Source organism: Monomorium pharaonis, chromosome 8 (assembly GCF_013373865.1).
Source record: "Monomorium pharaonis isolate MP-MQ-018 chromosome 8, ASM1337386v2, whole genome shotgun sequence".
Taxonomy (NCBI): Eukaryota; Metazoa; Arthropoda; class Insecta; order Hymenoptera; family Formicidae; genus Monomorium; species Monomorium pharaonis.
Window position 1 is genome coordinate 369,318 of NC_050474.1, and position 21,888 is coordinate 391,205.

General features: G+C 38.2%; 1 protein-coding gene across 8 annotated transcripts; it reads left to right on the top strand.

Moving 5' to 3' along the window:
* The first annotated feature begins 111 nt into the window (after positions 1 to 111).
* Positions 112 to 21,495, top strand: LOC105834087 (protein bark beetle). Of its 8 annotated transcripts, none has more exons than XM_012676317.3 (28): positions 112 to 2,674; positions 2,847 to 3,298; positions 6,909 to 7,078; positions 7,158 to 7,351; positions 7,669 to 7,843; positions 7,949 to 8,118; positions 8,227 to 8,465; positions 8,589 to 8,838; positions 8,911 to 9,296; positions 9,782 to 10,434; positions 10,521 to 10,977; positions 11,140 to 11,530; positions 11,606 to 12,036; positions 12,108 to 12,353; positions 12,426 to 13,366; positions 13,448 to 13,917; positions 14,066 to 14,262; positions 14,472 to 14,870; positions 14,958 to 15,235; positions 15,322 to 15,575; positions 15,676 to 15,887; positions 16,144 to 16,268; positions 16,334 to 16,564; positions 16,684 to 16,809; positions 16,924 to 17,182; positions 17,610 to 17,811; positions 17,889 to 18,136; positions 18,333 to 21,495. In XM_012676317.3, the coding sequence occupies exons 2-28, from the start codon at positions 2,939 to 2,941 to the stop codon at positions 19,152 to 19,154; spliced, it is 8,886 nt and encodes a 2,961-aa protein (XP_012531771.1). In that variant the 5' UTR covers positions 112 to 2,674; positions 2,847 to 2,938; the 3' UTR covers positions 19,155 to 21,495. The 8 variants fall into 8 exon arrangements, with proteins under 8 accessions (XP_012531771.1, XP_012531769.1, XP_012531770.1 ...); XM_012676315.3 differs by having other exon boundaries at positions 112 to 1,846; XM_012676316.3 differs by having other exon boundaries at positions 112 to 1,572.
* Positions 21,496 to 21,888: the final 393 nt, after the last annotated feature.

The following is a 21,888-nucleotide window of genomic DNA, read 5'->3' on the forward strand; positions in this document are numbered from 1 at the left end:
AACTTGTTTTACTTGCTGGATGGATAAATGATATGATTGTTTGAAAACACGGTCGATAATGTCATCATTCTTCAATTATCCTCAAAGATAACATTACAAAAATTGGCCTGTTCTTTTTCGCTGCACTGGTGCAATAAGTTGGAGTGAGAAAAAATATTTTTGTTTTACTCTAACCTGTTGCACCAGTGCTGCAGTGCAGCGAAAAAGAACAAACCAAATGTGTCGTTGGCTGGCTGCCATCTTTAAGAAATATCCTGTCGATTTCTATTTTTCCAGTGTTAATCAGGATGAAGATGGATTTCTCGCATAATTTCGAAAAACATTCCACATTTGTCGACAGCCCCTATAGGTATGCAGACATCCATGCAAATGCACGAGATGCGACATGACGTAAATAGTGTGTACCTCAGGATCACCGGATATCCTTTCGACCGCAACTTCCTCGATCAAGACTTTCTCTTCGAAGAAAAGTGTGTGAGAAGATTACAAAGCATCGTATACTTCCAGCTTTTAATACATTTTATATTCCTAACAGTAACCGAGCTTCAGATTAAAATTCTGTCAGAACAAGAGTATAAGATCGCTCACTGAAGAATATAATCTTTCTACCTTTTTGCCTTTGGAGTATATAGTTAATTGGAATCTGTTATTCGAGCGTTAGTACATTCCATCCCACTTAGGTCATCGATGATTCTTGCTAAATTTTCCGTCCAAGTCGTTTGATTTCGACTACAGAGCGAAATATATATAATTAATTATAAAGTAATTTTTCTGACAAGCGTAAACATAATTATTATGGAATATACTAATGATTCATTAAGTTTCTTTATAATAATATAGTAATTCCTGTAGTTTTTATTGCATTGTAACAAATGCATATTTTACTTGACAAATATAATAATAAATACTAACAATAAAAGTGCGGTGGATCACTGATGACCTACACAACATAGATGATGATTGATTCATTTAAAGCAAACATGGCACACGTTAAGCAAAAACTAATTATGGAAACTTGTAGATATGCCAGGATCAAAGAAATCAGAAGGAATCGATAGGAGTCCAAAGTTAGTTCAGTTAGTTGTGTGAAGGACCGAGGTGGAACAGTAGCCAGGCTGTGTGCCAGAAGAGGACAGTTGCTCTGAGAGGGACTCACCTGTTTCACAACCTGTGTGACGTCGCGTCACGTGACCAGTTCGACGGCACGACTGTAGTAGGTATAGCGTAGCGTCAGCACGCTACCAACAAGCACACCATGGCGACCGCGGTAGTAACCGTAGTGTTCGTACTGCCTCTGTGAGGGACGGCGACGGGAGTTGCGTAAGGAGTGAGACCTCGGCGGAGAGTGCGCGTACAAAACGCACAAAACGCGACAGTGACAAAACCGCGCCCACAATTCCACGAAGGAGTTTGGCTCCAGATGGGGATGAGACTTGGTACCGCGACGATCGACGATCGACGACGACGGCGGCATCGCGTCGCCGCCGCGACCGAGAGGCTTTAGCGGATTCCACGAATGATCGATCGATCGATCGATCGGCGTCATCGGCAATGATCCACAAAGATCAGTCTGTACGTCCCGTCTACGTCAAGACCGAACGTATCGATCTCTATCAGAATTGAAATTTAAAAAACGACGAACGAGTGTGTAGGCGAGGTGCTGCGTCACGGAAAACGCGGCGGAAACGACCGCGCTCGCGCGATTTATCTTAAAACGAGAGGAATCTTGAAGCGGAGCGCGAAATAACGGCTGCGTTCTGCCGCCGCCGTCCCTCGCGCTTAAACGAGCGAGGGTTAACGCTCGAATTTGAACCCTCCTCTTGAGGTACACGCGTGTCTTTCTTTGGTAAGTCGTCGAAGGTGGCTTCCACCCGCGTCCCCTAGCTCTGTGATCGTCGTGTCGCGTCGCGTCACGTCGCTTCGCTTCGCTTCGATTCACACGACACACACGTGCGTGAAGGGCGCGATGTGATGAGTGGTTGTACGCGGTGAACAGTGGTGAATGGTCAGAACGCGATGAGAATTTAAACGAGCGGCCAACGTTACCGAATCGGCTCTCGTTACAAAGTTTCTCCAAGGAATTTGACTTTATTGTTGTCACAGTAAAAGTTTCCTGTTAAATTTAACACGTTTTACATTTCTCTCATGTTAACACTAGATGAATGTTAGAGAGTAATATAAATATCATGTAAAAAAATATTTTGACAAAATTTTAAATCAAATTATGAGGAGGTATGTTTTCTCAGGGAAAACATTCAATACGAAAAGTGAAATTAAGCGAGATCGGATTTGCACCAAGGAGTAATTAATTCCAAATTTATCGGATTTTTTTAAATTCCTTTTATTTGTTACATTAGAAAGACTTTTGTTGACAATTATTTTACCAATTATCAATTTCATATATTTTTGGAAGCTTGTTTTCGGAAAATAATATTCGAGCGATACGAACAATCGTCTTCCAAAGCTCTCGTGCCTGGGCTCGCTGTCCAGTGAAAGTATCAGATGTTGCGCGGCATGAAGAGGAAAGATGTTCTGACTCACACGCGAATCGGATCGACGGATGACGCGTTCGCGAATTGGTCGACGATAAGCGGATGATTCTAGCAACGACGGCTTCGTAAACGCCAAGTGCATTTTTGTTTTGTGCGCACGTGTGTTCGCGTGCGTAATGCTCGTAAGTACGTACTAGTAAGTGTGTACCCGCTCGTCTTGAAGGCCGTAAACGTGTATCGAAAAGTAGCATGAAAACGCAGAAGCGAATTCTTTACGCTAAAATGTCAAACACCCTAATTATCAATTCTTCTTGAACGTTACATCTCAAGAGTGTACATACATTTCCCTTTCAGATTTAATAATAAGATCGAGGACTACGGCGGAGATTAGATTCTGTATCTAGTGAGTGTTTCATTGGCGACTTGAATCGCCTGACATCGAAAGCATGTGCCGAGGAATGCAACGATTGTGCTGTGTTACGCTGTCGATCCTGGCCGTTCTAGCCGGAGCCCGGCCGGACAACAGATACGAGCAAACAGATACGTCGATTTACTACACGGAACCGACAACACTAATAAACGCTACCAGGATGGTAAGCAACAATTGGAACAACGGTGGTCTTCATGAGCTGCACGGTGGCCACATTATCCGTGGTCAGAGATTGCTGTCGAGATCGAAGAGCCCTTACTTGCTACGAGAAGACTTGTTCGTCGAGAAGGACGGCGAGCTTGTTATAGAGTCCGGCGTGGAGATTCGCTTCGGCCCGATGATCGGCATTACCGTCCGCGGTATTATAACTGCGAAGGTAATAATCCGTAAGAATTGCAATAGTCTCTAAAAAGTGGAGTACACGCTTCCCTGGAGAAAGTCAGGCTTTGTTTTCTCGCGACGAGAAAACAAAGATGATTGTCCTTAAACATCCGCATAAAATATGTCTCTCCACTATTTACTATTATTAAAAAGAGATTTGCCATTAAGATAACATTCTTCTCAAAATTGTCTTGAATAAATCTTTAAGATTTATCTTTGGAAAGAAATACGATCAAAGGTGCGACAGTTTGCCCAAAGTAGCTTTACTGAAAAATTCGCCGATGATGTTGATGAATACTTTGCACCTAATGCTAATACCTTATCGCACATTGTTACTCTTGCTCCAGGGTGAATTCTGATAAACATCGTACGAATAGTCTCGCACGCTGTGAAGATCAGTGGCGCCGCACGTCGCGGTGCGCAAGCGGTAGATTTTTCGACCGTTACTTTTGTTTGCTAATGGTGCTCCATTGAGGATATAGGATAATACAGGATCTGAAGGAATGCGTTTTCGCACAGCGGGTCACTCTCGGGAGTATGTCTTGGTTTGTGTCTTTAAAGAGTTCTATTAAATTATTCGGTCTCCAGTTCAGTTAAAACTATGTTTTGAAACATAAAACTGAACTCTGATCCTCACTCTCTGTAGACATATGTACATTTGTATTTCGTTTTTTATTATTTATTTTTATTTATGCGTAATTTTTTTAAATATTTTATGAAAAGAAATCTAAAGTATGAGAAAGATTACTTCACTTTTATTGGATATGCGCAGGGTATATTAATGCGAGTGTAAATAATTGCAGACGGCATCTTTACTGTTGCAAAGAATATCGATGGGCGTGTACGTGTGTATATACGACGTTGAATGGACATGACTCACTGCAGCATGCAACTGTGCACGTGTTGCTACATACACGCGCGCGCGCGCGAGAGAGAGAGAGAGAGAGAGAGAGAGAGATCGACTTGGAGGAAAATTGCGTTCCTAGAATGCCGTGAATTGCGAGTCTAGCGAAATTTCGACTTTATGCCTAAAAAATTCAAGTTAAAATCTTACAGTGTATTATTATCTGCAATGTAATAAAACGCTACCCAAGCCCACTGAGGGCTCAGTTATATCGTCATTTACGTTGAGAATCGATAGCGCCGTTGATACCGTTAACTGATAATGAGCTTAGAGTCATACCAACTTTGTTATCAGCAAAGTTTTATAATTATTTAGAAAAGAATGAATAGTGCGAGATATATGGAAGAACAATTCATAATTATAGCTCCTGTGTGTCATAATAATAATAACTGTACGAAACAAGTACGAAATTTAATGCTTGATGTCTTTAATATATATGTAATTTTCTAAAAATTATCTTTGATAGAAATTTTTTAAGAATTTATCACATTTTGTTTAGAATTTCTATATAAATTTCAAATTTTATTCTAATATTTCTATACAATTTCTATATTAAATATAAAAGTTACAAGAGTTATACAGTAATCTCGCAAGTTCTTTTAAATACTTGAAATTTTATCTCTGTAAAATGAATCCTCTCGCGTATTTGTGGTAATCTTACACTCTTGCTCGCGCCCGGTTTTAATTCATTTTTCCGGTGTGATTATAATCGCCATAACTGTCGAATATCTCTACTTTGGTTGGATGCACGTTACGGACTACTTGTCGATGTTTGCTGACGATTTATCGTCCCTTTTTACCAATGAGTTGAATCATCTGTCTAGTTTCCTTTTACGAGGAGCGATTAAAATCAAAAGTAATCGTTGTTTGAGAAACCAACGGTGATATCGTGAATTTCATTAAATGTCAGCGACAAAATAAAATGTTTGTAACAATTAATCGCGAACAATTGAAGGAAACATTTTTTTATTTTTATATTAAATGTTTTATTTTTAAATTATCTAAAAAGTCTGTTATAATATTAAGCAATTTTTTTAAGATATAATTTTCTGTCCGATATTTTTTTCTCAACTCATGAAAATTATTGAATAATGAGAATGTGTATTTTTTAAATATTCTTATCTATAAATAAACTTAATTAATTAGTACAATATTTAATTTCAAAAATAAAAACTGAAGAATCTCCTTTTTTCTGTATGTGAAAAGTGATTTAATTTATATTTAAAAATTGGAAAAATTATTTTTTTTTATTATAAGAATTTCAAAAAAATTTTTGATTAGGATTTAATCGCTTATGTTTCATAGAAAAAAATAACGATAGAGTAATATCAGTTATTTTACTGTAAAGTTTTTGTTTAATAAAAACAAAGGCAGAAATAATTTTGCGAAACAAAGAGCAAAACGTGCTTTACTCCAGTCTAGTTAATGTAATCATGAAAGAATGCAAACCGACGGGTGTGCGACAGGAAAGAGATCCTTTCGCGCGCGGAGCGGAGGACACCCGTTGACCGGAAACGCCACGGACACGCGAACATCATTGCTTTTATTTTGTTGCATTATTGGTGTGGACGTATCGGCAAAATAGCACTCGTACCTATGCGTTAATGCTTTTAACAAGTGTTATTAGGTGTTATCTTGTTGCTATTTTAATTGCGAGTTACGTTGTACGTAGTAATTTTAAAGAGGGCACGCGCACTCAACAGATTCTACAACACACTGTGATCACGAAATTATTTTACTTAAAAGACTAAATTTCTAAATGAAATTTCTAAATTAAATACATATTTAAATAATTTGTCATTATTACTAATGGCAAAAGAGTTGAAACGGCTGAGTCATAAATTTTCAAAAATAATGCGAAATCAATAGTTTCTTTATATCGAAAAAGGGAGCTAAAAGATCGTGTACATTCTCAGTTTTAAAGATATTTACTTTATATATATATATATATATATATATATATAGAGAGAGAGAGAGAGAGAGAGAGAGGGGGGGGGGGAGGGGGGAGAGTTAATCATTAATTCACTAATAAACATTTTAACCGATGACCTGTTATTTATATCTCTAAGAAGTTATCCGATGCTGCTATTACTTAATAAAGAAAACATTTTTAAAAAGCGAGCGAACAGTTGTTCTAATCTCTGTAAATGGATATCCGCACCGTTTCTGCCGGCCGGTGTCAGTCATCGAGGGGTCTGCAGAAAGCACTAATCGGATAATTAAGAACGGGATGCGAACAACGTGTATACCGTACGGCTGAGTGATTCAGCGGCGGCATCGCCTCTAATGCTCTAAGCGATGCGTTTCAGGTCACGCGTCAACCGTCGGTTCTTGCCCTCATGCGATTGACCCACGACCTCAGTAATCCTCTTATAGACTCTACGTAGTACCGAGACCTTCGGCACCGCTCTTGGCACGGATCAAACGGCGCTGCTGAAATTTTTCGGCCTATAATACGTGAGTCTATAAAAGGACAAAAGTTAAATCGAGCGAAAATAATTCGCAGTTTGGATTGAGCACCTGTAATCTTTTATATATTAGTGAGATAACATGTTGAATTTGTGTGTATGTGTGTGTGTATGTGTTTTGTTATAATCTATGATTCTTTTTGGGGGAATTGGTCATTTTAACGCGATTTTAACTTACTTTTAACACAAGATTTTATTTAACATTTTTTAATGATTGTTAATTCTGTTTAAAGGGTGAACCACACGCGCCAATCTTGCTGAGCGCAGCGGAAGTGGAAACGCAAGTTCCAACTCTTCGAACATCGTCTACGATACGCCTTGTTGACGGACCGAGTCCGCTAGTTGGAAGGCTACAACTCTTTCATCAAGGTGCCTGGCGTTCCGTCTGCACGAACTCGCGAAAGTACGTAGTCAGTGAATGTAACCGACAACAATGAAGATACTGGTGCAGATATTTTATGCGAATCTCGTTTATGTTACAGCTGGACTCGTGCGGACTTGGAAACAGCATGTCGTCAACTCGGTTATCAGGGCGGACAATGGTGGTCATGGATCGACAGACAATGGCCCGCCAACCCGCGTCTTCTTTACGAAGAACCAGGTTGTCGTGGCACCGAGCCCTCGCTGACTACCTGTGAGCGTTGGTCAGAAAGAGAATTGGGCGCCGGTGTTTGCGGTAAGTGTTTGCAGATTTCTCTGGCATCTTTTTCTATGTTAGTGTTTTTTTCAAAGTTTCAAAGTATTGAGAAAGAATCTTATTATAAACATTGTAATAAAGTAGAATTTTATTGCTTCAACATATACATTGCCAAAAAGGGACTTGGTTATTACAATGTTCACTATAAACATTGTAATATAAAGTTTACATTATTTTTAATTATTAAATGAAATAAATTTACGCCTCCGTTGTGATAAATAAATTATACATATTGTGATAATTGGGATTAATTGTGATAACATTCGATTTTAATCTATTGATCTAACATTTTATAGATTATCATCCGGATCTGGGCATTTCTTGTTTGCCTCGCCATGACGGTGCGACTAAGGCAACCAAGCATTGGCGAGGGATACGTTTCGAAGATGCAATATACTATAAAGCGCTTATTCAACAGAATACGCTTTACGTGCGTCGATCGCGATCCACTTTGCGGAACACGGTGATCGAGTGAGTACTTTCGATAAAACATTGATCAATTTTATACATTTTATATATATATATATATATATATATATATATATATATATATAACTATTTTTATTCTGCAAATAGATATGCTGGGACCGGGAGGGAGTACAACATAACATCGGCTATTCACGTGGAAGGGGTGCCACCGAGAATGGAATCGATCTCTGTTCTTCACTCTGCTCTGACAGGTATTAACGTCACCACATCCGACGCCTCTGTTGTGATAAATAATTGTACTGTTCAGTACAACAGAGGTAAGACGCAATCTCATTCATTTTCTTTTCATTTATGACATTTTAATATTCTATTTATAAATGTATAACCTGTTAATTAATATGTAAATTATTATGTATTCATTTCAGGATACGGAATTTATATAAATAGTTCGGCCGGCATGGCGTATATCAATAACTGCACGGTGTTAGAGAATGGAGCAGACGGGATAAAGTATGTGCATGCCGACGAGCGACCAGATGACAAGCTCGATCGTAATGATGTGTACGACCTGTGTACTTTTCCTACAACGGCCAGTCAGACCTTCCCCGTTACTATATCTATGGAGCAGAATAAATACGCGCCTAATGTAAAACGATGTCCACAAGTGAGTACCATGTTTATCACTAGTGAAAGTAATATATTGCACATAATAAAACTAGTGAAAGTAATATAATTTGCACAAAATTTTAGTAAGGATGTTAATTAATAATGAATAATTATTATTCAGCACATCTTTACAAGGCCGGGTCATGTCCTGACGGTGCATTTTTTGCAAATGAAAACGGACAGGAATGACAGCGCTGTTATAAAAGTTTACGACGGTTTAAGCGGAGCGGACAGACTCTTGGCCAGCGTCAAAGTCAGGAATGGGACGTTACCGCAGAGTGTGACTTCGACGCATCAAAATCTCTTCGTGAAGTTTATCGCTGAATCCCGAACGAACACAATCGTGTTCGTGCGAGTGTCGTCAGGTTACAGTAAGTCTAATGAAAATTTACATGCTTTCTTTATATAAAAGATATTCAAGGAGATTTTTTTTTTTCTTATAGAGAAAACGTATGATCTTAATGTGACCGGCAGTGTAATAACGGGTAATAATGGCCGCGGTATTATCGTGGAGAAACTAAGATCCGCCTTGCATATCCATGAGACCTCGGTGTCGAATAACGATCACGTGGCGGGCGTGCACGTGTTGGGTGGCGCGATGGACGTTAACATCACCGACAGTCGTATCTCGTTCAACCAAGGGGACGGCGTTAACATCACTGTTACAGGCGGCAATCGTAATGTGTCGCGCAGCAGTATATCGTCCAACAATGGTTACGGTTTTGCAGTGTGGCTAAACGACAGCCTCGCTACCGAATACATACACTTTAATCAATCGACCGTGGTCGAGTATTCGCAGATATTTCGCAATAAGGATATTGGCGTTTTGGTAAGTAGAAATGTTTAAATTTTAATTATTACACAGTTGTAATTTTATAACTGATTGTTATAGTATTACTATCCCTGATGAAAAAAATTTTTATATGTTTTGTAATATTTTTAAAAATATTTTAAATTTATGAAGATTTCTGAAAAATCTTTATTCAGCATTTATACAATGTGAAATTGGAAAATTCTAGATTTTTATTCAAATTTATTTTTATTTTGTATTTATATATATAAAAAAATTCTAGAAATTTCGATAAAAGTGAATACATATGATTATCACATTTTTCAGCATTTCTAAAGCCTTCCTTTCAATTCGTGTAAAAGAATCCGAGAAATTTTATAAAAAGTTATGTAAAAAAAACCTAAAATTTATATAAAAATTCTAACTTACATAAAGACTAAATTATATAAAGATATAAAGAATTTTAATAAATATTTTCATCAGGAATGTAAGATACATGATTAACAACATTTTTTTATTGACAGATCGGTAATTCAACCGGTAATTCATACGTGAACATAACTGGCAATTGGTTCAATACCAGCCTTGAAACGGCATTGCAAGTGGAATCCAGTTGGAGGATGGACAATGGATTAATGAAAGTGCAGATCGGGCATAACTCGTTTATAAGAAATGCGAAATTAGGCATCAAACTGAGTCCGGCGCTTAATCTTGACGCTATTATAGAGTACAATCATTTCAGAGAGCAAGCTACTGGCGCAATTCTGATAAAAAATCCACTTTATGAAGAGTTTAACATTTTACCAGCGGAAATCGTGATTCGACATAATGAATTTTACAACAATCGAGGTACTTTTGTGGTCAGCATTGGTTTATCACCTTACAATGATGCGCAAAAGTTATTGTTCACACGAAACTTTCTGCGAGAAAATCGTGTCCGAGAACTGTTTGATAATGGCAATATGCGAAATGTCAAACTGATACCACGCTCCAGGGTAGCTGCTGTCGTTGTTGTATCTTCGAGCAACGTCGAAGTATTCCGTAATATTTTACACAATCCTGAGTCGCCTTATGAGATCGGTTCTCATCTGGAAGATCAAAGTAAAGTTATCAATTGTACCTACAATTGGTTAGGATCTGGAGAAGAAAAATGGATATTTGATCGATTATTCCACAGGTAAGTTCCATTACTTTCGTAATATTTTTTTAAATTGCCATAATGAGCAATGGCAACGAAACATAATTATAACTTTTTCGATTCAGGAAGGACAGATACAATCTTGCCAAAATTGAGTATTTGCCTTATTTGCTGCATAGCAGCAATCCTGGCGCGAATACTATCATTCCGAATCCGACATTTGTACCGCAGTTTGTCACGCCTGGCACAAATCTAGTTGGGGGTGAGGTTGATGGTCAGGAGGAATTAAAAGCTGGAGAGTACATTGTCGAACGTGATATCAATGTGAGACCAGGTGGCAAGCTAATATTGCAACCGGGCGTTACGTTACGCTTTCCACCGGCCGTGGGTATGATGGTCGCCGGCAAATTCGATGCGCATGGCAAAAAGCCTAGTGATATCTTATTCACTCTTAAAGAGGAACTCGCTCTGTTACCAAATAACGATACTTTCGCAGACGAAGATACGATTCAAGTTGATGAGACAGAATCTGTACCAGTGAGACTTCTCGGTGGAAAAACGAATCTCGAAGGCAGACTGCAGGTAACCCAGTTACATTTTTTTTCTAAATGTTTGTATTTAAAGGGGTAATTTATATATCAGTTTTATTATAGAAGATTACCACTTTTACAAATAATTAATGATAAAATAAATATACAATTTAAATAGTTTAATTAACTTTTAATTATTCTTTTATTCTAAAAGGTAAAAATTGGAAATAAATGGGGCACTGTGTGCAACTATGGCTGGACGATTCTGGATGCGGCACTCGTTTGCCATCAATTGGGCTTTATCCTCGACTTCGAGAATTGGTTTATGGAACGTTCGCAAATTCCGAATGCGGGAATCAACGAGGATATACTCCTCAGCAATGTGCGCTGTAACGAATATGACAGTGACATAACTAAATGTCGGGCGGAAAAGGAGCAAGATTTCGAAAACTCTTGTACTCACGCAAACGACGTCGGTGTCAGATGTTTGGAGGTCGCATGGGCGGGTCTCAGACTAGGACCATTGGCCCAAAGAAGTGACTTGCAGTATGTGACAATCGAAAGGGCAGGCTTATTGGATTACAAAACCAATTCATTCAAGCCAGGTAATTCTTAATTTCGTTAATACTCGATTGGTCAAGCATCATCACAGTTACGAATAATGTTACATTTCACAACAGCTTTGCAAATTGATTTCGCCCGACATTCCTTGGACGGTGTCAAAGTCTTTAACAATTTGCACGATGGCTTGGGAGTTTTGTATTCGGACATATATTCAGCGGACGCGATAAATACCGTTACAAACAGTGACTTCTTTCAAAACGGCGGAAGCGGCATCAGCTTCAAGCAGCTAGGGATGCGAATCATCAACTCACGAATCGAGGGCAACAAGGTCGCGGGAATAAGGCACAATCCCGCTCTCTCGGCCGTTCAGCAGAGGGAATTCGCGGGATGGTTTTTGCGCGCGCCAGATACCACGGTAGATTCGCCATACAATCCGACAATTTTGCCAGAGATGAATGAGAACATCGAGGTTGCTAACGGAGAGACGAAATACATCATAACGACTAAAGTAACTGGCGAATCCGTCCATCGTACCATCAATATTAAAGTAAATTCCTTTTCTTTTCGCAAAGTGCATTTTGTTATCGTTGTTGAACTAATTTTACTTTACACTTACAGTGTACCCCAGGCTACGTCATCGGTATCCAATTGTTAAACCCGATAGAAAATCGAAGTACAGAACAGATCATATTGCACGACTCGCAACGTTTCAACAAAAATCAAACAATTTGGCACGTAAAACGAGACTTGAGCATTTTCCCTGTTTCGTCCAGTTCCTTTGTAATGATTTTGGAGTACAGTAGTGGTGAAAATGCCATCGGTGGAACAGTTATAGCTATTACGTCACTCTTGGCTCCAATACAGGTATATTTTAAATGTGAACATTTATAAAGAACTGACATTAATTTTGTTAATGTTATGATTATTTTTACACAGAATATTCGTAATAGAATAGTCAGCGGTCCAATTCCTTCGCTGATTCTTACAAAGACGAGGATCAAAAGAAACCAGAAAGGCGTGTTCGCATCCTATTACAATCGATATCTGAATGAAATCGGGGATCATTTTCTACGGAAGGCCAACGAGACTATTCAACTAATCGGATGCGAGATATCACACAATTACGAAGAGGCCATTTATGTATATTCGCCTCACTGGAACATATTTCAGTCTAACCTGTCTGAAATCTCGATACACATAAATAACAGCTTAATCACGGACAACGGTAAAGGAATATATCAGTTTAGCCGCGATGCGAGACATTCCAACAATCTTTTTCATTGGATAATGCAGGACAGCACGATCGAAAGAAATCATGGCGGTGGATTCGAAGTGTTGTTACCGGATGTCTGGCAGTACAACGAAAACTTTACGCATTCCCTGTACTTTGGGAATAACACCTGGCGTAACAATGAACAGTTTAGCTTTATAGTGGACGGACATTTCGCGCATCTTAATATATCTTACAACCGTTTCGATAGCAATCGTTGTAAGACGGGTTTAATATCTGTGCGCGGAATGGAGAAAAGAATTACAATTGATAACAATCGTATTGAGGGTAACAGCGGTGCCTACATGGTCGAGTTTCGAGCGGACAGCCAATCCGAGATCCTCGGCGTCGTTTACGCGCGCTTCTATTATAACGAGATTAAGCGGAATGCATATGATCTCATTGGTATGGGTCCACGTCGAACATTCGACGATCCAAGTTACGTTGTTGGGTTTCACGGCATACAGAAAGTACGAATTAATAGAAATCTCTTCGGTGAGAATTCGCTGGATTATGAATTACTGGCGGGTATCAGAACAGCCAAGACCAACAACGAGGTAGACGTTACGGAGAATTGGTGGGGTACCGCTAACGATACTTCTATCAGGTAATTTTATCGTAAATCCACACTTTCTGTAGACTGTATTTAATTCAAAACTTATATTTGAACATGTATATTCTTTCGCAGATCGAGAATTTTCGACTTCGACGATTGGAATGATCACGCCGTGGCCAACTATCGACCATACCTTATAAGTGATTCATTTGATGCATCTATTTCCGCATCGTGGCATATAAGTCGGGAGATCGATTTGGATAATCTGGGTGGTCGCATAGTGGATAATCTTTCGCTGCACGCGAGACCTGAGCCCTACATCGTACGCTCCGATATTACGGTTATGCCGGAAGCTACCTTGCATATCTATCCTGATGTTGTAATGGAGTTTGCTCCCAATGTCGGCATCCTAGTTCTGGGAACGCTAAAAGCTATCGGCGTACCTGGCCACGAGATCATAATGAGACCGATGAAACGAGTTGACACGAATTCCTCATTCTCCAAGCTGACGACGACTAAGACTCACGCTAATCTCATATCGATGCCGGATGAGACGATTCGTATGTGTAAAAACGGACGTTGCTCCGCATTATACAACGAAGGTAAACCGAGAAATCAAAAATTATTCTTAAAGTCCGTTGTTTATTAGTAAAAAATGTAGTAATAAATAACAAACACACTTAGAATTTATCTTATTTTTTAAAATTATCATATTACTTTTATATATTTAGCTTTCTTTTTTGATAATAGGATTCTTGGAGTACTTCAACAGAACGACTCTTCAATGGATCCCCTTGTGTGACGATCGATTCACTGAGCGCAACGCTCAAGTGGCATGCCGACAACTTGGTTACGACACTCTCAATGTCTATGTATCGTACGATCGTAGGTATGAACTTCATCCTGGATCATTAACGCGCGTCTGGTCTTGGCCTGAACCTCTACAGGTAGGATTAATTTTTTCTTTTTTTTTTTTTAATAGTAATCTTCCCAAATCTAAATTCTAAAAAATATAAAAAAATATGAGATGAAAAATTTTTACACTGGAATATTTTTGCTTCTGATTCTCTTTTGATTTACTAGGATATTTTCGCTTCTGATTCTCTTTTGATTCGCTTCAGAATCACAGCAAACTTTTTAAATTTTAAACGTTTAGTGTTCTGGAAAAGAGCAAAATCTCGAGGATTGCCAAATCAGATTGAACGGTCAGTTATTTGGTCATCGGCATGAGTGCCCTTGGGACGGGCAATTTGTTTTCCTTCATTGTGGCAAACGAAACTTGGACGACGCATACGATTATTGGGGCGGAATACGCATCGCGAACAGCGAATTTGAGCATCATCTGTACGAACACCGCATCCATGACGTCGTGACTCATGAAACGGTCAGGCGTGTTGAATCAGTTCTTAAATTCATCAATATAACCGGTGCTGGAATTTTACACTATGAGAAATCATCCGCTATACAGTCGATCATGAAGTCTCCAGCGATGGTACACGTCAACATAGATCGCAGCGCTTATCATGGCATCAATGTCGTATCTCCAACGCACACGGTATGCGGAACACATTTGTATGCGAAAGAAAACGCGATGCAAAACAATTCTTGTTTAAAAATGCACAGTCATGCGTATATATTACAGGTGGAATTATTATTCAATACGATTGACAACGTTCTCGGCAACGGCGTAAATATATTATCCTTGACGGGAGAAGGCCGCGAGGCGGACGAGAGCTCGTTCACGCCTATTAAGGATCTTAATATTCCTTATCATTTATTCAGTATGGTTGATATATGCGATACTGCGAAAGAGATCACGATCGAGGAGCGCGTGATTGTGTACTACAAATATGATAATTATCCTGTGAACTGCGTGAAGATCTTCCGCAGTCCTTACAGAGCTAAACCTTTCGGATTTAGGTATATGTGAAGTTTTTTCTCGCGTCCGCGAGATGATATCTCAAAAGCGTAATGAAAACTAAAAAGTGAATATCTCGATTTTACAGGCTTTTGCAATTTAATCTTTACAACTCCACTGGCAAACCGGGCCGACACGACAGTATAACTCTGTATGACGGAGACATTTACAATATCACCACTAAGAAAATTGGCCATTTGGAAGTTAACACTCTTGACGAGAAGAAATTGTTCAGAACACAGAATCCTAGTATTAGTATTCGATTGTTCGCTAATGGCGCCAGTAATGTGCACGGATTTATTGCGGAAATCGTGACTCTCCCGATATCTGCAATTGGTTTTAGTAAGCACTTTCAATATTTTATTAGCGAAGAAGAATAATTTCTTCATTGTTTCGGAACATATATGTATATATATCACGCGTTCACTTTTATAATTGCTAGATCGCGATGTGCAGCACAACGTTTCTTACTCTGTGATATCAAACTGCCGCGAAGGAGCTATAAAATATGCAAGCGCCGGCGAAGTGAATGCCATAATGACGCTCGAGCGTAATCAGTTTATAAATAATTGCGAAAAACTGTACGGTAACTTTACCACATGTAAATCTGCACTGTGGCTCGACGTTCAAAATACACAGTCGCTCTATTTCAGAGTAAGTACAAAGTAGTATGCTTAAGGTAGGTGGGGAAGTGAAGAAAAAATAGGAAGTTTCTATAGTTAAATTAAGAAATCAAAATTGACGAATTTATTTTAAGGAAAAGAATTTTTCTTTGTTCATTTATTTAAATAAATTCGCAAATTTTGTTTTCTTATTTCTTCTGACCACACAAACCTCCTGTCACCTCTTAATTTCTTCTTAGAAAGTTATCAAAAGACGAAATTTCTAATTGTTAAAAATTATTTTCTAGAATAACTTAATACAACGGAATCAAGGCGGTCTTTCTGTCCGTGCCGATTCGAGAGGTTCGGCAACGTCTCTCAAGGGATGGATTCACAACAATCTTTTCACAGAAAATTTCAACAAGCCTGCATTGTGAGTACGATATAACTTATAACTTGTTTATAAGACCGTGTAATGACAATAAATTGAATCTTTAGATATGTCGAGGGTCGTCAGAGCAGCCCTTATCAAGAGGTGACTATATTCAGAAATTATTTCACCAAAAACAACGCACCCTACGATAACAACATTGTTTTGAAGCAAGTGGTCAGTAATATGACACTCAATTACTTACATGGAAACCTCGGTATGCACTTGTTGGAGATTTCAGGATTTGAGAAAGTCCGCTTACCCATCTATCAAAGCACATCTCATAACGGCTTTTACAAGTGAGACACTTTTTTATATTTCTCTGCTTTATATATTTCTTTATTGCCGTATGCAAAAACTGTTTATAGAAAATTATTCAAGCGTAATTGGACGTAATGGAATATTTCTAACATTTTAGAAATTATGCAGTTGATCGTGAAGGTCGTAGCACTATCATTGCCGGTACACCTGGTCAACAATACGTTGATAATGTGTTCTTTAATCCTGATAACGATTACGAGATGCTCACAACAAACAGATCTCAGTAAGTCAAAATAAACTTGATCTAAATATAAAATAAAGATTAAATATAAGAAGTGAATTAAATAAGTTTATTTAAAAACTTTTACATTCATAAAAAAACTAATTGTTCATGTAGACAATTGGAAATGTGGAGATCTCATGTAGACGCGCGGCACAACTGGTGGGGCTACAACGAAACTTTGGCTGTGGCTGGACGTGTCAGAGATCGTGGGGATTCACCTGAATTGTTGCAGGTGGATTATCAACCTTTCCATATGAACAATAAATCGGTATTAAGCGGCAAGTGTCCACCTGCTTGGGATCTTGTTGGTGACACGTGTTATATATTGATCGGCGCACCGATGGATTTTTACAGCGCGCGAGACTTTTGCAGAGTGAGTTATTATGATATTTAATTTTTTCTCTGGTGAAAATTTTTTAAAATTTCTATATAAATTTCGATCTTTTTAAGAATTTTTATGACTTAAAATTTCTCAGATTCTTTATATAAACTAAATGACTTTTTAGAACTTATAAAATCTACATCTTTTCTAAAATTCTATATATGTAAATTCGGAAATATTCCAAGATTTTTAAAATTAGTTTCATAAATTAAACAAAAACTTACAAAATTTGAAATTTAAGGTATTTTTGAGAAATCTTCATAAATTAAAAATATGAAAATTTCTTATAAATATTATATATATTATTAAAATTTTTGTCAGTACGATTAATATGTGTTCATCACGATTGATTTAAATTTTTTACAAATCATGCCGTTTTATTTTATATTGTTTATTGAACTTTTTTTTTTTCACGCAGTCTGCAAATGCATCAATGCCGTTTATTATGAGAGATTATCTGGAACTTTGGAAATTTGCACGCAAGCAACAAGAACGCTTCGATTATTCAGAACGTGTGTGGGTGCAACAATTAGAACGCGTGGATCAGTGTACGGCGTTCACGTATCAGACCATCGAGATTGATTATTGCGCACAACCTAATCCGTTTATCTGTGAGATTGGTACGAAGAATATCATAATGAAGAATAATAAGATAAAAAGAAAAAAGAAAAAGAAAAAGTTATTCACTTTTCAACAGATCCCAGAGTCAACATCGACCCTCTATCGTGGAGAAAAGATATCGTTGCGGTGGGTGTTTTAGGAGCTGTTGGCGTTGCGCTCGCATTATTGACCGCGGCTATCGCTTTGTGGGCATCCAAGTCCAAGAAACGTAAGCTCGAGAGACTGGAGCGACGTAACTCTATCAGGCAATCCCTGCATTCCCTACGATCGGTTGGCTCCACGTCCGGCTTTACGGAGCTTGCTTATCGGCGAAAACCTATCACGGTAAATATGGATTATGTAATCGATGCACAAATAATGTGAATGGTTTTTAAATTTAACGTGATAAAGATTTAAAACTATGCAAAAGTTAATCGTTAAAAGTTAATTAAAGTTTTTAGTGGTTTAATCTATTTTTTATGAAATTAAGGAGAAATTAATGTAAACTTATAAACAGTGTTCTTTTTCATATATGTTTCAGACCAAACATTCTACAGATACGTTAAACTCAAATTATAAGCGTATGTTGAACGGCGGTAGTCTGGATTCAATGGACAAGTCGCAACTGAATTCCTCAATAGAGGACAACCAGAGTTACGACGTGTACGAGGCTCACAATCCGCGATACTCGCCAAGCACAAGCGACTTTAAGAGCACGGTACAGAAGTACGGAACGGCACAAAGTGTCGACAATCCGATCTTCGATTTGGCGTATCGCAACGAGGGCTTCCGCAATCATTCCACTTTTGCGGCGAGAAATGGCATTGCTGCCGCCGCCACCGTCGCCGCTGCTACCACTGCTTCTAACTGGCCGTCACAGCCGAATGTGCAGTCGACTTCAGTCGGCGAAAGTCCCCCGAACAACGAGAGTTCATACTTCAACAATGCGTCCACATTACCGTTACATTCCAGTCTTGCGCTCACCGACTCGATAAACGAGCTAAAACGTGACATCGAGTCATCATCGGCCGCTTATGATCCTGTGGATTACGACTCAAGACGCGCCTACGATACAGCCACGTTAACGCCGAGTCAGGCATCCGAGCCTGTCCCGGAATATGCGCCGGATTTTCAACCGCCAGTGCCGCCACATCCTTATCACTACGAGATCGAGAGCAGACCTCGAAGCGAGGCGCTGCTGGAGACCAACTTTGACACGGGTGAGGAGAAGCCACTGCGCTCGAAGAGTGAAGTCCTGCTCGAGACCAATCTGGACGCGTTCCTAGTCAACGAGCCCACGGAACTCACGCAACTGTCAGCAACCGCACGTAGCAAGAGTCAACCGTTGGAAACGGCGATGTAACAGCGATATAATTTAAACGTTGGTGAATTCTTGTGTTGTCCACAATCAGGCGCAATCGTGTGCCAAAACATCTTGTAACAACGAGCACTGCCACAGCTATCGCACAATAAGAGATCTTCAATCGTAACAATATGCTGCCGATTTAAGTGACTCGTGCCATTTCCAATAACCACGAACTGAACATATTGAAATACACGTGCGTAGCAAACCCCGCACAGAAAAAGAAATTATGTATCAAATCAATTATTTCATATATAAGCAATAATATAAGGTCTTCAAAGAATTTGATATTTTTGCTTATATATGAAATAATGATGTTGATTTAATACTAATTGCTTTTTCTACGCCGCTGAAATAATCGGAAATGAAATAAAGATCGGCAGACAACGCCAATTCGTTGTTAGTTATAAAAACTGAGAATTTTATCACATTGTGACAAATTGTAAAACTACAATCCGTTATCGATAGATAACGCTGCAATAATTATTTATAATATGCTGAACTGACGTGTTCAGTGAATGCGAGTTTTGGACGAATCCACCGAATCTGCGCTTGGAGTGAAACACATACAACGCGTATAGATGTGTTCTGTGCAAGATTTTCAATGAGAATTGCTTCCCATCAAAATTTCGAATTGGCGAGAGAGAGAGAGAGAGTCGATTACATGTAACATAAAAAATTCAATATCTTTACTGTTAGATTTTTTATCAAGATGTTAATAGTTCGGCATATATGATTAAAATAAGCTGGTTTCTTTGCACGTCGTAAAGATCTCAACAGTCTATCTTTCGTTAACGTGCCGCGTTAATTTTGACCTGTGACAACTCACTGGTGATCCATGCGACACATAATGCTATAATCTCGGAAGTTGACGCACGTATCTATTGCGTCATATATTCGTAGGTGTTCCAAAGAAGATGACTGTTCGTTACGACGATGCGTTACTTAATCTCAATTACGTCCGTAAGTGGTTTCTAATGCAGCTAATTTAATAGACTGTTAATCACGACACCTTCGTTGATACGAGCGATACGAGCATGAATCTCCAACTCGCTGGAGATAAAGCTCATGAATAATCTGCGAGAGCAAATCGATTGTTAATGTTCTTCTATAACTTCTTTTTACAATGCAATAAATATTTACAATTTTTTTCAAAATTTAGACATTAAAATTTTTTTCGATATACAAATGTTTTGACAGGTTTTTAGAGATATATATAACGTTATTAATATTGTTCGATGATAAATATGTCAGAAGTGAGAAGAATGAGAGGGATGTATGTTAATTTTAAGTATATAAATAAGTGTAAAAATAATTAATTGAAACTATGTCTTTACGATTGTTAACCTTGTCGCGACAAAGTGAGAACAAAAGCAGACCTCATATTCGTAATTAGTATTATATACTCTTGTTGCTCTTTGTTCAGCAAGTGAGGTATATATGAGATCGATCAAAGTTTCTTTTTATTATAGTTTCAAAATATAGAAAAAAAAACGAACAAATCCTTTTTTTAATTTGACATCTCGTGTTAAACATTAAAAAGTTGCGATAAAAGAGGTCTTTATATATATATATATTTTTTATGGATTATCTTTTATTCGGACTTATCGAATGTGTAGCCAAATCCGTGCAAATAACATGGTGTTACACTGCCAAGTGTGTCCAACATCGTAACATATAACTTTCACGAGTATTAATAGAGTAATAGAATCAATTGTTTAAGGATTGTTGTGAAATTGAACTGTAAATAAATGTTCTATTTATCATATACTCGTGCGCAATGCAGAAATACGAATTTTACGAAAATACACATCCGAGTGTTTACGCGATAAAAATTTGTACTCGTCATAGAAGCGTACGTTCTTTCCCAGATATAACTTTACACGAGAGACTTATCATTTTATTAAGCAAAGTGATCTCACTGACTTTGCTCTTACCGAAAACATTTTTATATACCTGCCTTTAGCAAAGTATCCGTCCATTCACATAGATTTAGCGCGATCGCGAGCGTTCAATCGCCTTTTTACAAGGCGCGCGATTTATAGGATTTTAAATAAAATTTTTGCTATGTAAAGTTTGCTTAAGAAATCCATAGGATTTTTGAAAGAGAAGGAATATATGTATATGCATGCACGTGATACGTACCTATTAACAGAACGCAAAAGCACTTGCTAACGTTCGCAATATTTAAATATTTGCAACGTAACTTTCATTAAGATTTTAATGAGCTTAATCGTGCCGCGAGTTCTCTTATAGGTACCTGTACGAATGGAACTTAATGTCACAAGGCTGCTCTTACATGTACATGTCGCAGAAATAAAATGGACTAAGTGAATCCAAACAATCTTGTGAAAAAGTTATCATACCCAATCTCGAACTACATTTCGATTGCTGTTCTTCTTTTAAAGACAATTGTCGACTCCAATTAAATTATTTTACGCTAAGAGTCACTGTATCAACTGTTGAATAATTACAGGTAGACGACTGTTTAAAAGCATATTTAAAAATGGCAGAATAGGATGGCGAAGGAATCGAAGGAAATTAGAATATGTGCCTCCCGAAGCTTCGAAAATTCATCAGAGATTATTAGGAGAGTATAATACAAAAGGAAGAAGATAGCATCGGAAAGTAACATTATGCTCTCGATTAAAAGATCCGAAAAATCATTGAAGTACTTATTAGGAGTACCGAATGAGCGAGAAGTTTCCGGATTTTTATAACTTCCTCGCCTAAT

Bases quoted from the DNA above. Each gene is read 5' to 3' on its own strand.
- LOC105834087 (XM_036291600.1), top strand. From the start codon at position 2,939: ATGTGCCGAGGAATGCAACGATTGTGCTGTGTTACGCTGTCGATCCTG. The intron at 13,918-14,065 runs GTAAACCGAGAA...TTTTGATAATAG, and splicing joins CTCCGCATTATACAACGAAG to GATTCTTGGAGTACTTCAAC. The intron at 15,236-15,321 runs GTATATGTGAAG...TCGATTTTACAG, and splicing joins GCTAAACCTTTCGGATTTAG to GCTTTTGCAATTTAATCTTT.